The 17,007-nt window shown below is 40.9% G+C and overlaps 1 protein-coding gene across 6 annotated transcripts in view; it reads right to left on the bottom strand.

The window, feature by feature from the left end:
- Nucleotides 1–9,796, bottom strand: part of ZDBF2 (zinc finger DBF-type containing 2) — a 32,182-nt gene extending 22,386 nt beyond the window's left edge. The window contains exons 1-4 of one of the 6 annotated variants that reach the window (XM_054506039.2): nt 9,506–9,796; nt 4,808–4,860; nt 3,974–4,051; nt 2,836–2,940 (exon numbers count right to left, since the gene is read on the bottom strand). In XM_054506039.2, coding sequence (XP_054362014.1) covers nt 2,836–2,895 — 60 coding nt within the window. In that variant the 5' untranslated portion in view covers nt 2,896–2,940; nt 3,974–4,051; nt 4,808–4,860; nt 9,506–9,796. The other 5 variants (XM_045868134.3, XM_054506038.2, XM_064586976.1 and 2 more) reach the window with 5 other exon arrangements.
- Between the last annotated feature and the right edge of the window lie 7,211 nt (nt 9,797–17,007).

Raw genomic sequence — 17,007 nt, 5'->3', positions numbered from 1 at the left:
ATGTCCACAATCACAGTGTGTACAAAAAATGTTTTGTTTCTTTTTATCTAATCTTTGTCATTTTAATTTTTCTTTCCTTATTTCCCTGGCTAAATCTCCAATAAAATATTAAATATAGTTTCATTCCTAGCACCAAGTCTATTTTCACTTAATATTCTACTGGTATATTTGGATTTAATCTTTGTTTTTATTTTTAAATCTGTGTTTTATTATTCTTGCCTGTCCAATGCCCCTATTTCTCCTCTTTTTTGCCTTCTTGTGGATTGCTTTTTATTATTCCAAGTTTCCCCTTTCTGTTAACTTGGCAGTTAGTTATAGGCTAGGCTCTTTTTCTAGTCTATTAGTGGTAACAGATTATAACAAGCAGCCCTGACCTACCAAGATCTAAAATTACTTATTACTTCTACTCTCTTCTTGAGCAAGGACTTAACTTGATTTACTCTCTTTCCAGTTTCTCTGCCACTGTTGTAACTCCCTCCTATAAGATACTATTCATTTAGATTGCCTACCACCTCTCCATTGATCTTCATGCCTTCCCATCTCTCTGAGCTTCCAACTGGAATCATCTTCCTTCTATCTGAAGAACTCTTTTTAGGATTTCCTTCAGTAAGGGTCTGCTGCCGACAAATTCCCTTAATTTTTGTTTTCTGAAAATATTTCTATTTCACCTTTTTTTTTCCAAGGATATATTTCTTAAGCATAGAATTATAAGTTGGTAGTTGTATTCTGTCTTTTGGCTTCCATTGTTTCTGTTGAATATTCACCTAGATCTAGGCCCTGTATTTCTCTACTGCCTTAAAAGTTCTCCAAAGCCATGAAACTTATCCATTTCTTTATTTACTTAAGGCTTTATACTTAGCACAAATTATTCTGTCAACGGTCTTTTTTTTAGGGGCGCCTGGGTGGCTCAGTCGTTAAGTGTGTGCCTTCGGCTCAGGTCATGATCCCAGGATCCTGGGATTGAGCCCCGCATCAAGCTCCCTGCTCTGCGAGAAGCCTGTTTCTCCCTCTCTCACTCCCCCTGCTTGTGTTCTCTCTCTCACTGTGTCTCTCTCTGTCAAATAAATAAATAAAATCTTTAAAAAAAAAAACAGTCTTTTTTAATGTCTGTTTAATGCATGAGTATCCAAATGTCTAAAAATTATCTTAAACCTTAAGAAAAAGTTAGACTGAATGCTTACTGAATAGAGCTTGTAGTTAAAGATTTAGTATGTTTTATTAACAGCAAAAGTTCAGCAAATAATCTTCCAGTCAAGTGATGCTATAATTTATCAATCGTGATAGAAACACTAAAGAGAGCTTTGAGATTTATTACCTGCTGCCTCATGTTTATAACCAGCATTAGAAAGTATTTTTTTTGTAAAAAGGCAGAGATGTAGAAATCACAACAATAAAAACTTTTCCTTAGTATGAATTTAAATGACTGTTGACAAACAAATACCACTAAATAGCTGAATTTTTATGTATTACAACTGGTCTTAGATATCACTTATGATAAAACAGCTTAGCACTAACAGGACTAGAGCTTCATTATATTACTACTTCACCTATGACACAATTCTCAGCTTAGACCCTGAAGAAAACCTTGAGACTTTTCCAAGTTAACGATCCCAGTCAGAAGACTACAGCTACTATTACCATGATTACTTATTTCAAAATGTCTATATACAATGCTTCACAAACTCTTCCAACAAAAAGGAGCACTACTCAATTCATTCTATAGAAGCTCAATACCAAAACCAAAGACATCACAAGAAAAGAAAGATACAAACAATATCCCTTATGAATATAGATGTAAAAATCCTCCACAAAATGCTGGCAAACCAAATCCAGCAACATACAGAAGGATTAAACACCATGACCAAGTGGGATTTAGCCCAGGGATGCAAAATTGGTTTAACAGCTAAAACTCAAATCAATATAATTGCTACAGACTGAATTGTGCCCCCCCACACACCCCATTCATACGTTGAAGTTCTAACTCCCAATGTGACTGTCTTTGGAGACAGGGCTTTTAGGAAGTAATTAAAATCACAATATATTTAAAAAAAAAAACTAACTGGAAATGAACCAAAGACCTAAATGTAAGAACAAAAACTATAAAAATTCTTAGAGGAAAATACGAGGCATAAATCTTCATGACCTCGGATTAGGCAATCTTTTATGACACCAAAAACACAAGCAACAATAGGAGGGAAAAAAAGCTACATTTAACTACAGCAAAACTTAAAAGATGTGTGTGAAAGCATAAACTTCAAAGTCCTTCCCTTATTCTATAATGTCTTATAGAATCTAATCCTCTGAATTCTTCACCCTGACTTAACACCTGCCCTCCACCTGACCAGCACCGAAGCCCCAGCCCCGTTGGCTGCTGGCTTTTGGTTAGCATGCTAACCACCCCTCTGCCTTGGGGTCTCTGTCTTTGTTCTCTCTTCCTGCTACCTAGAAATTCCTCCCCCAGAAATAAAGCAAGCCTGGACCCCACACTTCATTCAAATCTCAACTCAAATGTCACTTCCTTCACCTCACCTGGCCACCCTATCTAAAACTGCACTCTCTTCTCTCTTTTATTTTCCTCATAACATTTATCCCAATCTGACATATCCTGTACTAAAACGCATATGACTGTTTATTTTCTGTCTTACCACACTACAAAGTAAGCTTCATGAAAAAAGGGACCTGGACTGGCTCATAGTCATATCCTGAGAACCTTAAACAGTGTCTACCAATGAGAAGGTTCACAACATGATCTGTTCAGTGGATGAAAAAATGAATTTAATTTATTAAATAAACGAGGGCTTCTGAGGTATAAGCACATTGTCAGGATGCTCTCACCTGTTCCAGGTTGTTATAGCGCACGCAGCAGTAGCTGCAGTATCCTTGTCTGTTCTGCATGGTGAATAACCCAAGTCAGGTGGCTACTGGCCCGGAATACTCAAACTGAAAAAAAAGAGAAATGGTAAAAACACAATCATTCCTTACTACCATGAGGAAAACAGCTTTGATAAGATCAGAGAACAGAAATGCATTCCTCAGTCCAACCCCCTCTTCTTTCTAATAATTATGAAATTAGATAAGGCTGCCATGAGCTGCTGAATCCATCGGTGACCCTGGAGTAGATAGGAGAGCTGTGCATCTTCTCTCTCTCTCTCTCTCTCTTTTTTTTTTTAAGATTTGTTTATTTATTTGACAGAGAGAGAGCAAGCACAAGCAGGGGGAGCGGCAGAGGGAGAAGCAGACTCCAGTGTTACACCTAACGTCTAATTCTGTCATGAGAATAAAGATACCACATGCACTTTCTGCTTAATCCAAAAAGAGGCAGATTTTAAAATAAATTATCTGACAGAGTTGCTAAAAATCAAAGTAACAACTAATTCGTGTCTGAAACACAAGACACTTCTCTTCTGACAACCACATAAACCAAATTAAATATGAGGAATTTTTTCCAATCGGTGAAATGAGATTTCTCTACAAATAAAAAAGTTTCCAAGTTCCTACCCCCTTAAAACTCTAATCCTTCAACATTACATACTGCAGTGGTTCACAAGCCAGGCTGAATATCAAAATCATTCCCCAAAATTCTGATTTAGCAGGGCTGAGAAAGAGCCTAGAATTCAGAATTTTTTTAACTCCCCAAGTAACTTTGATACACAGCCAATTTATTCACTGACACAAAGTGTTTACAATTAACGATTATTTTAAGTAATACAATTTCAGTTTTTTGGCTGTGTTTTGTTAAAGTACAAACAGAATTGTAAGAAATAATTTCATCAAGTTTTAATTCTAGTTATTTTAAACATTCGTGTCTGTTGGAGAATATGTAACAGAATGATCCTATAATGTGCTGAGTATTTCTGATAAGATGATCCCACAACACAAAAAGTTTACTCATTAAAATCAACCTTTAAAATGAAATCACAGCCTTGAAATCAGTGAAAACAGTAAATCAAATGCTACCATAACATTCACTTACCTGTTACGTCTTATTATGAGAAACTCTGACTTTCTGACTTCCACACTTACGGGGAAAATAAATCAATTAAACCAGCCTCTGAAAGAGAGAATATATATTAAAAAAAAAAAAATGACTTCCTTAAATTCTGGTCTTTTTTCCATTATTTTACTTTATTTATTAACCTGAAGCAACAAAATGAAACAAGCTTTAGTTGTCTTATAGATATGGCAATTTTCGAGCTGAGAGAACCCTAGCACTTAAACCTGAACTTTGAAAATCATAAAATAACAAACTTTGTAGTGCTTTAATTCAAAATATATTTAAGACAATCATTGAATCAAAGGCAAAATTGAAGTATGAGTCTAATATCACACACACACAAAATTGAACTCCTTTAAATTATTTTTTGATCTTCAACACTTACAGCCTTCAATTCCCATTTTTATTTCCCATTCCCATTCCGCATTATCTGACATTTCTATGACATTTCTATCATCTTGTGTCACATATGTGCCATTATGACAATGAGCTACAATGATTCAGGAGCACCCGATGGGCCTTTTTAAAACTTTACATGCTAGGAACCCCACCCGAAAAACCTACTGAATCAAAATCGCCTGGCGGGGAGCCAGGCACATGCATATTTAAAATGCTCTAAGGTGATTCTGAGATAGGCTGAAGCAATTACATAAGTCATCATTTTTTTATGTACTAATAAAATTCTTACTTAATAAAGAGATCATTTCTTTGGGGTCTGGGATTATATTACTTTTCATGACCCAATGGGTCTTTTAATACCAATTCTTAATTCTACTGGTACCTGGTATTTTCATACAGTAACAAATCACCTACCTTGAGCAGGAAAGGGCAGGTATTACATCAGCTGTATTAGTCCTGGCAAACATCTGTAAATTAAAGCATTTTAAAAAAAAGATAAGCCCCCTAAGTATCTACCATTGGCCAAGTAAGTACCCCCCCCCCCAGTCATAGATAAGTTTGAAAAATAACTCAATTATGTTTCAATGGGAGAAAAAAAGATTAACTCTTGAACACAAAGGACTTTACATACTATGACTCACTGAATCCCACATGATCTCCTAAAATGCTCTGGAGCAGAGTAATCCATATAACCCACCATCATATATTTCACATCTCTGGGTTCCGGGAACAAACAGCTACAAAAGAATAAACTGGGTCTCTGGTAAGGTTAAGAACAAAGATGCTATAACCCCCGTGAGAAATGTTCATAGGAAATGTGTGAAAGAAATATTTACATGAAATTAACGTTGGGTCCTGGACTAACCCCCAGCTCCTATGTTAGTTTCAATGAAAAAACACTGTCAATTCTTTATCATCTCTCTATATCAATAGACAATAAAGCCAAATTATCCATTTTTTTAATTCTTCCACATTGTTGTTGGCAGTGTGTTGCCCCTTACCCAGAACCGCTGGTTAACAAAAAATTCCAATACTTAGATTCAGAAGAGCCAGTGACAGCACTGTATTATCAAATAAATATTTAGTGCCTACCCTGTGCAGAGTTCCATGCTAGAAGCTTTAAAGGATAGAAATAGATAAGCTTTCTTGCTCTCAAGAAGTTTAAAATGGCATTAGGAAATGAATGCAAAAACACCAGGTGGTATGTGAGAAATGTACAAATAGTAAGTGCCAAAATGTCACAGTGGATATGGTTTTTTAACCGGACATTGGAAAATGGGTAGGATTTGCTTAAACAAAGATCAGGAAAAAATATTCCAAGTAACAAAGAAGCAAAAGCACACAAGCAAGAAAGAGAAGGTACATTTAGAGATAGTAAACTGACAAGTTCAGCTGGAGCGAAGATTTTATTTAAAATTTAAGGGGCAATAAAGCAAGAAAAGCAGATTCAGTTTCAACATGATTGTATTTAAAAGAAAACTTGAGAATTTAGACTACATATTGAGGCAGTGTGGGTATTTTTTTGGAAAGCAGTATATGCAGAGAGCTTTAAGAAAATTCTGGAACAGAATTTAAGAAAATTCTGGGACAATGATTCTTCCCTCTTCAAAGGAGCTTTTCACAGGGTAAGTTAAAATATTCAGCATTATTTTCTAGAATACTGGAGAATGAGTTAATATCCAAATCATCTAAATTCAAAGGATCAGTATTAGAGCAAAGACTTAGGCTCATTTATGCTTGCAAATTAGGAAAACACACGTTAATTTTTTTCTTTAAGAAATTACTTTTATTAATTTTTATTATGAAAAATTTTTTGATGGTACAATTATAAAAATAAAGAGCATAAAAGTCAGTCATAATCCCACTACCTGCCATTAATATTCATCATATATTCTTTGTTCTAAACATGTTTTTACAAAAATGGAATGGTACTATACAGTCTATTCTATAGCCTCCTCTCTCACTTAACCGTATGCGATGAGCACCTCTATATATTATATATAATTCCAAAACAGAATCTTTAATGATTGCATAGTATTTTACCCGTGTAAGACAAAAGCCCTCTTTTCTGACAAGATAAAAGCTAGCAGTCGGTGAGTTAACTATTTAAAAATTAGTAAGAGGATTTTAAAAATACATACATCGTCAATATTTTGTCTAACCTAAAATATACAAATGTATATATGTTTGATTTAAGGTCAAGTTAAGCTTTTTTGTTTCACTGAGGTTTTTTGTGGATAGGACAGCTAGAGTTCCCAGTCATATTTTTTTCATATTTTCATAAACCACATCATAATTTACCATCAACGAGTTTTCACTTTGGTTCCTCTAAAATAGAACAAGAACTTAAAGACATTTCTAAAACTGAGAGCAGTATTATGATTAACATTTAAGATTTCCCCCAACCTTTTACAGTTGTCACACCCAATTAAGTACTCTTACAATGGTGTTTTTTTTTTTTTTTTGAGTGCAAAGGATTCAATTTATTTTTTATAAAAATAATAAGGCTATACTAAAAGATAATGCTTACATTCTATTTCATTGATTTATGAAACACTTAAAACTGCATAAACCGATCGGGGGCCGTGAACAAAGACCTCTGAACTCCCCGAGATGACTTCAACACAAATGTCTCAAAATTGCATATATTTTTTTCTTTTTGGACTATTTCTTGCACACCTGAGATCTGTACCCACTGCAGAGATAAACACACTATTGAAATGAGTTCAGAATTGTAGTGTGTGTTTCCCAAGCTGACTGCGGTATTTTGAAGTAAGAGCTAACAAAAATCCAGAATCCCTATGGGAAATATTTTTCAACCGCCTAACAAGAGAGACACCAACTTAATATTAAACTTAAAAAGACAACAGAAAGCCTTTTGGTTTATTGAATAAGATCATCAAAATCACCTGTCTAGCTATAGGAAAACAATTGGGGAGCAATCACAAAACAACGGCCAAATGAAATAAAAAGACCCTTTAAATTCAGGGTCCCTTTCCTTACAACATTAACTCATTTTCAACTTCCCACTTGTTTGGATTATCCATCTTATGCATCTGGCAAGCATTATCCTGGACCCTCCATTCAGTCTTAATAAAATAGTAATGGCTAAATTTCAGTGAATACTTAAACTGGGCTAGGTACTATGTCAACAGTTCCATACGCATTATCCCATCTGAACAGCAAACAGCCTTCTGAAATTGGTGTCCCAGGAACTCCTACCTTACAAATCAGGAAACTGAGGTTTAGAGAGCAGCAGTATCTTGTTCCAGGTCACACACCAGTAAACTGTGTAGCGGGGATTTGACCCTAGGTCAATCTGAGCAGTTTATGCTCTTAACCTCTTAACTTCCATAAAACGCTTCCTCTCTGTATTTTCAAGAATGCTAATTGACTGTTTTAATATTACATGAAAACAAATAATTAGGAATCTAATTTGCTGCAATAAACACTGTCACATATTCCAAAGAAAAGAGTAAAGATAACATTTAGCTTAATTGCATCATTGCTCCCATTCTGAGATGAGTGCTGACAGTACCTTGGATTAGGGACTTTCAAACTTAATTAGCATGGCACCGAGGAAGCAATACATTTTATATCACAACCCAGCATACACACGCAGTCACACATGCAACGCCACCCTCACACGCATGCACCCCACACACGCACCAGCCCTCCCCCCACCCCACCCCCACACACAGAAACGCAGTTAAAACAAAGCTTACAAAATATCCTCGCTACATGTAATGCATTCAGGTATTTTCTATGCCATCTTACTTCGTTAATTTCAAGTGCTAGCTATGACCCACAAAATTAATTTCACAATTCACTAATGGATGAAAACTGCAATCTGAAAAAAACACTGCCTCACATTATTAAGCAGAACAAACGATATTTACAGAAGATGGCTGTTACCCTGAATTCAGCTTTTTTTTAATCCAATATCTTCGCCATTGCGGTGATACTTTGTCAAATCTCTAACGAGTTTTACTAAGGTTGGCCAGTGGCCAAGGCGCAGGGAGAAGAAAATTCTTGCCTTCCAGGCTTTGGGTCCAAATCAGTGCAAGTTAAGAAGGCAGTGGAAAGATGTTTATGCACTGATACAGAAAATAGCCACAACGCATTAAGCAAAAAAGGCAGATTACATTAGTACCCCCCTTTATGTAACACGAATATGCGTTTACGTACCCCAGATTGTTAATACTGACTCCCTTGAGGATGAAATTGCTATGGGCTTTGTCAGTGGGTTTTTTGTTTGTTTGCTTGTTTCCCTGATCGTATATCACTACTGTGAGACAAATTAAGTACAATTCCATTCTGGGGATAAAAAACGTTTTAGTTCCTTGAGAGCCAGCATCTCGTTATGCATTTCTTCCCCGCGCTGCCAAAATCATCGCGACGGATAATGCTAGGAGCTGCAAAGGGCCTTCTCGGGAGCACGTAATAACGACGGCGTAATCTGCCCAGATTTACACAACTGTTGCGCGACAATAGTAAAACGGCCGTTAACACAAAAATCTAACGCTTCCAAAATAAATTCCAATCGCCAGAGACTGATAAAGGCCTAGGTCTGGGGACAGCTGGACACAGCGCAGGACATGGGGGGAAGGGGATTTGTGGACAGGTGGCTCCGGATCTCGGCCCCACAGGTGCCCCCGCAAGTCCTCGCGGGTACAAAGCCCCAAATCCGACCTCCGCGGGCAGCCCCCTCCCCATCGCCCAGCCCAAGGCCTCGTCCGCGGGCCCCTCCGACCCAGGGCCCCCGACAGAAGCACAAGGCAGCCTGCGCCCCACCTCCACCCCACGCTCCAGCCACCTCGATCCGGGCCCGGAGACGCCGGCCCCGCTCCCGCAGGAGGTGCAGAAAGGGAGTGGGGCGACGAGACGCCGAGGAGGACCTGCGAGGCGGATGCAGGAGCCGGGCGAGCGGTCCGGCCGTCCCTCGGGAGGAAGAAGGCGCCCGGGGCGCGAGGCGAGCAGGCCCCACCCCCGGCCGCGCGCACGGAGCCCGCGGGCGTCGCCCCGGCTGCGCGCCGCCTCGGCTCGGCCCGCCCCGCCCGCGCCCCCGCCCGCGCCCGCGCCCTCCGCGGGGCTCTGCGGCGCGGTTCTCACCTCCGCGGAGGCCTCCCGGGTTCTTTCCGGGCCTGGGCGCCGGCCGAGGACCGGTGGGCGCGCTCCCTTCCTATTCCGGTTCCATGGCGGTGCCCGGACCCCCGGGCCGTCCAGGGCCCCGCGGCCGCCCGCTGCCTGCCGCCCGCAGCCCGCGGAGCCAGACAGTGGAGCCCCCGGCCTCTCCCGCCCGTGCGAGAGGAGAAGCGAAGTGCGAGCGTCACTCGCAAGCCCCGGGCCCCGAGTCACGACTCAGCCCACGTAGACATCCACCGGGCGCGTAGCGCTGCAGTCCTGACTGAGCTTTGACGTCAGGGAAGGTGCGAAAAACAGGGCCCCTTCTGACGCAGGAGCCGCGCACCGCCCCCTGCCCACCCCCGCCCCCGGCGCCCGAGCCCCCTTCCTCCCGCCCCCCACCCTCCCCTCGCCGAGATCCTTTAAAGCGAACACTTCCTGCGGGGTCAGGGCCCCACTCGGGAGCTTGTAAAAATCAAACCTGTTCTAACCAACCGAAAGGACTGGGCTCACAGCGGACTCGGGACGCGAGACAGTCACCGAGGTTTTAGCGTTTGAGGGCCCCGAGAGCCATTGCTTGCCAATTCCCAGCAACCTAGGAACCGCAGAAAAGAAAATGCGGCTGAGAGGGCTCGGCGTTCGCGCCGTTCGCGTGTGTTTGCCGCAGTGAGCTGCCTCTAACAAAAGCGGCTGTTTAATGAGCGCTTACTTTGTGCTAGGCACTGTGTTTCAGGCTTCTGTCTATGTTCTTGCCCTTCATGCTCGGGGCAAGCCTTTGGAGGACTGACTAGAAAGCCTACTCTTCCCTTTCGACAAAGGAGAAAACCGAGGCTTAAGGAGGTGAGGTATTGAAAGACCGCCCGTGCACATGAAAGGGTTACGAATATTAACCAAAATCCCCTCAGTGTTCAGTGGCATTCTATTCTGTACCACCCACTTCGAACATGGTGCTGTGCAAAATCAGCTGACTGTAATGGGCGACTCAAACCTGAATCGATTAAAATCTGTGATAAGGCAAATAATCGTCCCTAAAATGGAGGGAGCCTCCGATGGGAGAGCTTCTGTTTTAGGTAAAAATAATCTTAGAAGGAGCTACCTTGTTCTTTGGCTATTGTAATTATCATTACATTTTTTATTTTGATAAGCTTAGGGACTTTGTCCCGTTTTTTAAAATTCTCCATCGCTTTTGCAGCCATAGTTTCCATTCTTTGTGTATTACTCCGCTCTTGCCTCGCCCAGGACGTCTCTCTGCGATTTTAAACCTGGGCTATTGCAACTATTTGGTTTATACCCCTATTTAGATTTTTTAACACACCAAAAAAAAAAAAAAAATACTGATTTCTTCTAAGGCAAGCTTTTTCCACATCCCAGTCTTGGAAATGGTGAAGGAAAACCTATTATACATTAACCCAGCCACCATGACATAATGTATTTCACAGATGCGAAGACACACATTTTTCACACTTTTCACATCTCAGAAATCAGGGTGCATTTTCCAAACTGGTCTCTTAATGGTACTGGCCAGGTGGCTGTATCAACCTAGTTGTCATCATCTCCACATGCAGAAACTTGGATGTAGCTTTTCACATTGTCCTTATTTCCACTGAGTTAAGTGCATTGTTTAATAAAACCCACAACCCTAAGAGGAGGAAATTAACAGGCATAGGAGTCTCTTAAACTTGAAGAGAGCTTTTCCTAGGAAAAAAGAACAGACTTTCCTAGGACCAAAAGAGATTTCCTTCAGCACATAAAAAAGAGATGGGACTGGCCAAAAAGAGCTTAGACTTCTGAGAGACCTGAGTTACTCACCAAGTACATGAGTTCTTAATGCATTTTGGAAACCTACATCTGAACACTTAAATAAGCCTAACACACACACACACACACACACACACACACACACACACACAAAGTGAAATGACTTAGGTATTATTTCTGATGGTATGGTTTGTCAATTACAACCCCTCTAAGTTTTGGTCAAAAAAAAATCATCGAAGAAGGAAAATGAGTCCTGTATGTTACTGGGAAAACACCCATTGACCTCTTCTGGTTAGATCAGAAAATACCAGCATCGAAACCTGAGGAATAGGATCAGCTCCTTGGGGGGAAAAAAAAAATCCTAGATTCAATAGTAGAGCACTCTTTTAAGACTTGATGCATCACCAACACTTCTGGTGGCACCGAAGACAATACTGTATGGAAAAGCATAGGCATCAACAACTGATTCAAAAAGTGACTTAGAAAAATTGGGTTCCAGGGGCACCTGGGTGGCTCAGTTGGTTAAGCGGCTGCTTTTGGCTCAGGTCATGATCCCAGGGTCCTAGGATCCAGCCGCATTGGGCTCCCAGCTCCGTGGAGAGTCTGCTTCTCCCTCTCCCTCTGCCTCTCCCCCTGCTTGTGTTCTCTCTCTCTCTCTCTCTCTCAAATAAATAAATAAATCTTTATTAAAAAAATAAAAATAAATTTTAAAAAGTTGGGCTCTGAATGCAAAGAAGTTTTTGAAATCCCTTAACCAATCTTACTTATATTTCCCTTTATATGCATGCACAAGATTGGTACATACCAAATCTAAGTCTGAAAGGGCTATTTCACTACATAGGAAATAAAAATACTAAATTATAAAAAATCAACGTGCTTGGGCACCTGGGTGGCTCAGTTGGTTAAGCGACTGCCTTTGGCTCAGGTCATGATCCTGGAGTCCCAGGATTGAGTCCCGCATCGGGCTCCCTGCTCGGCAGGGAGTCTGCTCCCTCTCCCACTCCCCGTTTGTGTTCCCTCTCTCGTTGTGTCTTTCTCTGTCAAATAAATAAATAAAATCTTTAAAAAAAAAATCAGCGTGCTTTAGTTGACAGCATTTTTTTTAAGCATGATACTACCATATAAAATTCAAGGACATATCATCCTACATCAGATTAGCAGTCCTTCCAGACTAGATTTCTGGCTACTGGCAATGGGTAGTTTTCTGGCAGAGCTTAATTATCTCTAAGGTTAAGCTTTAAAATTTTTCAGTTCCCCACAATCTTTTATTAACCCATTACAGATCTAAACCCGATCAGCAAATACTTATTTAAAGGACACTAAAGGGGCGCTTGGGTGGCTCAGTTGGTTAAGCGGTCATGATCTCAGGGTCCTGAGAGCCCGCCGGCATCGGGTTCCCTGCCAGGTGGGGAGCCTGCTTCTCCCTCTCCCTCTGCTGCTCCCCCTGCTTGTGCTCTCTCTGTCAAATAAATAAAATCTTATAAATAAATAAATAATAAATGAAGACACTAAAAATCAAGGTTGGGTTTGTATGTACCCCATTCCTTCTCCAGGGAGAAAAAGGATCCTATATATGTGCTCTTTCACATTCTTTCTTAAAAGGATGAATAAAAACTGTTATTTCATGTCAGAAATCGTTCCAATACTGCCTGTGTTTTGTAAGCTGTTTAAGCTAACATTAGGCTAATGTCTTAAGGAAAAAGGGAAAACCTAGATCTCATTCCTGAATCATAAAAGAATTTAGATTCTCAGTTTAGAGTTTGGTTTATTTTTCCCAAAATTTCTCTTAGTGCACATCTACCTATTTATAGTCAGGTGATATCATTATGAAGCTTTTACCCATCATTAGCCTGGGCTTTTTTTTTTTTTTTTTTAAAGTAGGCTCCACCCCCAGCCTCGGGCTTAAGCTCAAGACCCTGAGATCAAGAGTCTCATGCTCTCTTGACTAAGCCAGGCAGGCGCCCCTAGCCTGGCATTTTTTATAAAAAGTATATAAAGAGTATGATGTCATCTTTTATAGAAAAGGATTCATTCATATGCCCCTTCCAAATCATAATTTAAAAATTAATAAGAATGATCACAAAATATCTCTATTCACTTTGTCTTGTTCTTGATTCTTCCCTGTAAAATAGTCCCCATCTTTGACAAAAATTTCATTTGAAAGGTAGAAGGCAGGATGGGAGTTAGAACAAGAAGAAACAAAGAGGTTCTTGAAAAAGGAATACAAGTGAAAGTGTGTAGCTTAGAGTTGCAGGGATATATGCTGGATACACGGAGACTGGCGGTGGATCTCAGTGTGGGAAGAAGAGTGCAGGGAGAGATCATGCAGATGAGTTAAATCCTCATCCATCATACAAGAATTTAATAATGGCTGAAATCGGCAAAGTACTACAGAGTAATATAAAACTTTTTTTTAAAGATTTATTTATTTATTTGAGAGAGAGAACACAAGCAGGAGGGACAGAAAGAGAGAATCCCAAGCAAACTCTCGTGAAATCGAGCCCTGTGTCGGGCTTATGCTCCGAACTCTGTGCTGAGCATGAGCCCGACACAGGGCTGCATCTCACGACCCTGAGTTCACGACCTGAGCTGAAACCAAAGCGTCAGATGCCCAACCGACTGCACCACCCAGGCATCCCGATATGTGTCTATTTTTAACTAAACATACAGATGATCCACCAGAACTAAAGACAATAAAACATTTTTTAATAGTTGCTTCTGTTTGTCAGGAGCAAAGGAGTGGCAGCAGGACCGGTGACCACAGCTCCAATATCATCATGGGTTCCCCCACATCAACTTAAAATTATGTGCAATGAGATCGAACTTCTGGGCGCCTGGGTGGCTCAGTCGTTGAGCATCTGCCTTCAGCTCAGGTCATGATCCCAGGGTCCTGGGATGGAGTCCCACATCGGGCTCCCTGCTCAGCAGGAAGCCTGCTTCTCCCTCTCCCACTCCCCCTGCTTGTGTTCCCTCTCTCACTGTCTCTCTCTCTCTCTGTTGAAAAATAAATAAAAAAATCTTAAAAAAAAAAAAAGAGCTCGAATTTCTTTGTTATACTCTTCCCATTCTATTCTTGCTTCAATCTAATCAAACCAACTCCTTCCCACTTTTACATTCTGTGGGTACACCTTAATACATCTTTATATAAAGACATCAATAGGGCAGAGTTTGACACAGTTTTTTCTTTTTTATTTATTTTATTATTTTTTAAGGTTTTATTTATTCATTTGAGAGAGAGAGAGAATATGAAGCAGACTCCCTGTGGAGCACAGAGCCCGACTCGGGGGGCTCCACCTCACAACCACAAGATCATGACCTGAACTGAAACCAAGAGTCAGCCGTTCAACTGATAATTATAAAAAAATTTACTCTTTATTTACTAAAAATATTATAAAAAATAATTACTATTGGCTTTTATAAGATGAAGTCATCAATACGAGAACTATATTTTTGAGCCTTTCCCTCTATTTAAACTCCCAATTGTTGGGACACCTGGGTGGCTCAGTCAGTCAAGCATTTGCCTTTGATCCAGGTCACAATCTCGGGGTCCTGGGATGGAGCCCCATATCGGGTTCCCTGCTCAGAAGGGACTCTGCTTCTCCCCCTTGCTCTGCCCCTCCCTGCTTGTGTGCTCTCTCTCTCTCTATCTCGCAAATAAAATCTTTAAAAAACCCTCCCAATTGTTTTCATTGGTCGACTTGCAACAATATAGAATTATTCCATTTAAATATAGTTGCTATAAGGACAAATGTAGGAGCTAATATGAATTCCCTAGACCCTGTTTTTAAAACTTAATTGATGACACTCAAACACTATTTAGGAAGAGCTCTGGAATATATTAGGTGAAAACAGCAAAGCATAATACATTTTTGTGTAAGAAATGGAGAACTTGGGATACAAATTTATAATTATATTTCCACAAAATAACTCTGAAATGAAACTCAGGAAATAATCAGTTATGGCAAAAACGAGGAGGTGAGAAACAGGGAGGGTGAAGGTGGGGAGAGTGACATTTGTCACCCTGTACTTATTATGTTATGGTTTATGAGTCTTCTGAATTTTTTCCACTTAAAACAGCAGCTAGATAAAAATTCAAACTGAGAGACATTAGACAGGGGAGAAACAAAGTTTGGGTGATGGGCTCTGGAGCAGGACCCTGGCCCGAGGACATGAAGAAGAAGGTGCACGGAGGAAGTCTGTATCCTTAGAAACATCATCTACACTGTTTGCAACTAAATGGACTTCTGGATCCCTTCTGGGTGACTAGACAGTGAGAAGCAAACTGAAGTCAAAACTGGAGTCATTTTTTTTCTTCAAAATCTGAGGGGCTGCTTGCCACCTGAACCTGGGCCCGCCTAAACAATTTTACTTCAAGTCACCACGGGCCTGAGAACAGAGAGACCATCCGCCACCTGACAGCCCTGCGTGGCTTCCTGGCATCAAAATAGATAAGCCAGGCTACAGAGGACTTACTGACTTCTCGGAAAGAATTTTGGCTCGCTGCTGGGGAGGACCTCACTGCAGGAGGCATGGCCCCTGCCGGCACACGAGTGTGCAGCTCAAAGTGACCTCACCTCCTGCTCAAGCTCTTATTCAAAATTATCCCTTGGACTCAGCCCAGTTGCCTCGCTCCACACTTATGCCATCCTCCCGGACTCCTGACCCTGAACTTCTCCAGGATTGTTTGCAACAGTGTCACCCACCGAATGTCTATTTCTGGGAGCTGGCGGTTCGCTTCACCTAGGACCCTGCTGTATCCTATCCTGCCTTCAAACTCAAAGTAACATCGTGTTTGCAAAGCGATGCTAGTGAACATGGGATCATTAAGATAAACAATGGGATCATAAAGCCATATCTTAACGATATCTCTCAAAATTCACCCTCTAATATAATGGTTAAGTGAAAACTTGAGCTCCGCCTGGAGCGATGGGTAGGATCTGTTTAGACAGAGAAGAACAAGGATGACGTTCACGGAGGGAAGTGAAACACACAAAAACCATGCAGATGGGATCATAAAAAATATATCTTTGAGGCTATCACTTGAAATATACCCTCTAATACTACTACACTATGTTCAACTTTCCATTTGCAAGATTGGCCCCTTCTATGTGTAGTGCTACAGATCTCCGCTGATTCTTGTTAGCTCCTGACTGCTACCATGCATTCCTCATCACACGCCTTAACCTCACCAACCCAACTTGCTAGAGCTACTTCATCACAAGAATTTTCACAGCCCCCACCCACCACTCATTCTTTGCCTATCAACCTTTCGACCCACACGTTTAAAGCCAAAGGCCAAGCAACCTGTGTTCCACAAAATCATTCTGATACAAGCAATATTTACATTCAACTCTCAGAAATGGCAGCACAGAGTTTAAATGCCCGCAATTGTGGGGCCTGCAGTCCATTTACCTTCCACAATCCTCCCGCTATTTGCATATCCTACAGACATAGCTCTGAGTTCCCTTACTGGCGAAGGTTAACCAGCCAAAATATAGTCCAACTGACTTCAACACTCCCATTACACCAGGCTCCCGAGATTTCAAAAAACTGTTCTAATTAGGGGATCCTCTGGATCCTCACTGCTAAACGTTACTGGCATTTTTTACTCTATCCTAACAGGTGTGATTTTGGCCTTCATACAGCTCATAAAAACCTACAAAAAATTATGCTTAGGATCCCAATTTTGCCTGAGGCCATGTACTTCAGGATTGGGCTTTTCTTATGGCCCT

This window comes from Mirounga angustirostris, unplaced genomic scaffold (genome assembly GCF_029215605.1).
Source record: "Mirounga angustirostris isolate CCGP_5_RB_7025 unplaced genomic scaffold, mMirAng1.0.hap1 SCAF_3, whole genome shotgun sequence".
Classification (NCBI taxonomy): Eukaryota; Metazoa; Chordata; class Mammalia; order Carnivora; family Phocidae; genus Mirounga; species Mirounga angustirostris.
This window is presented reverse-complemented; position numbering and strand designations above follow the sequence as displayed.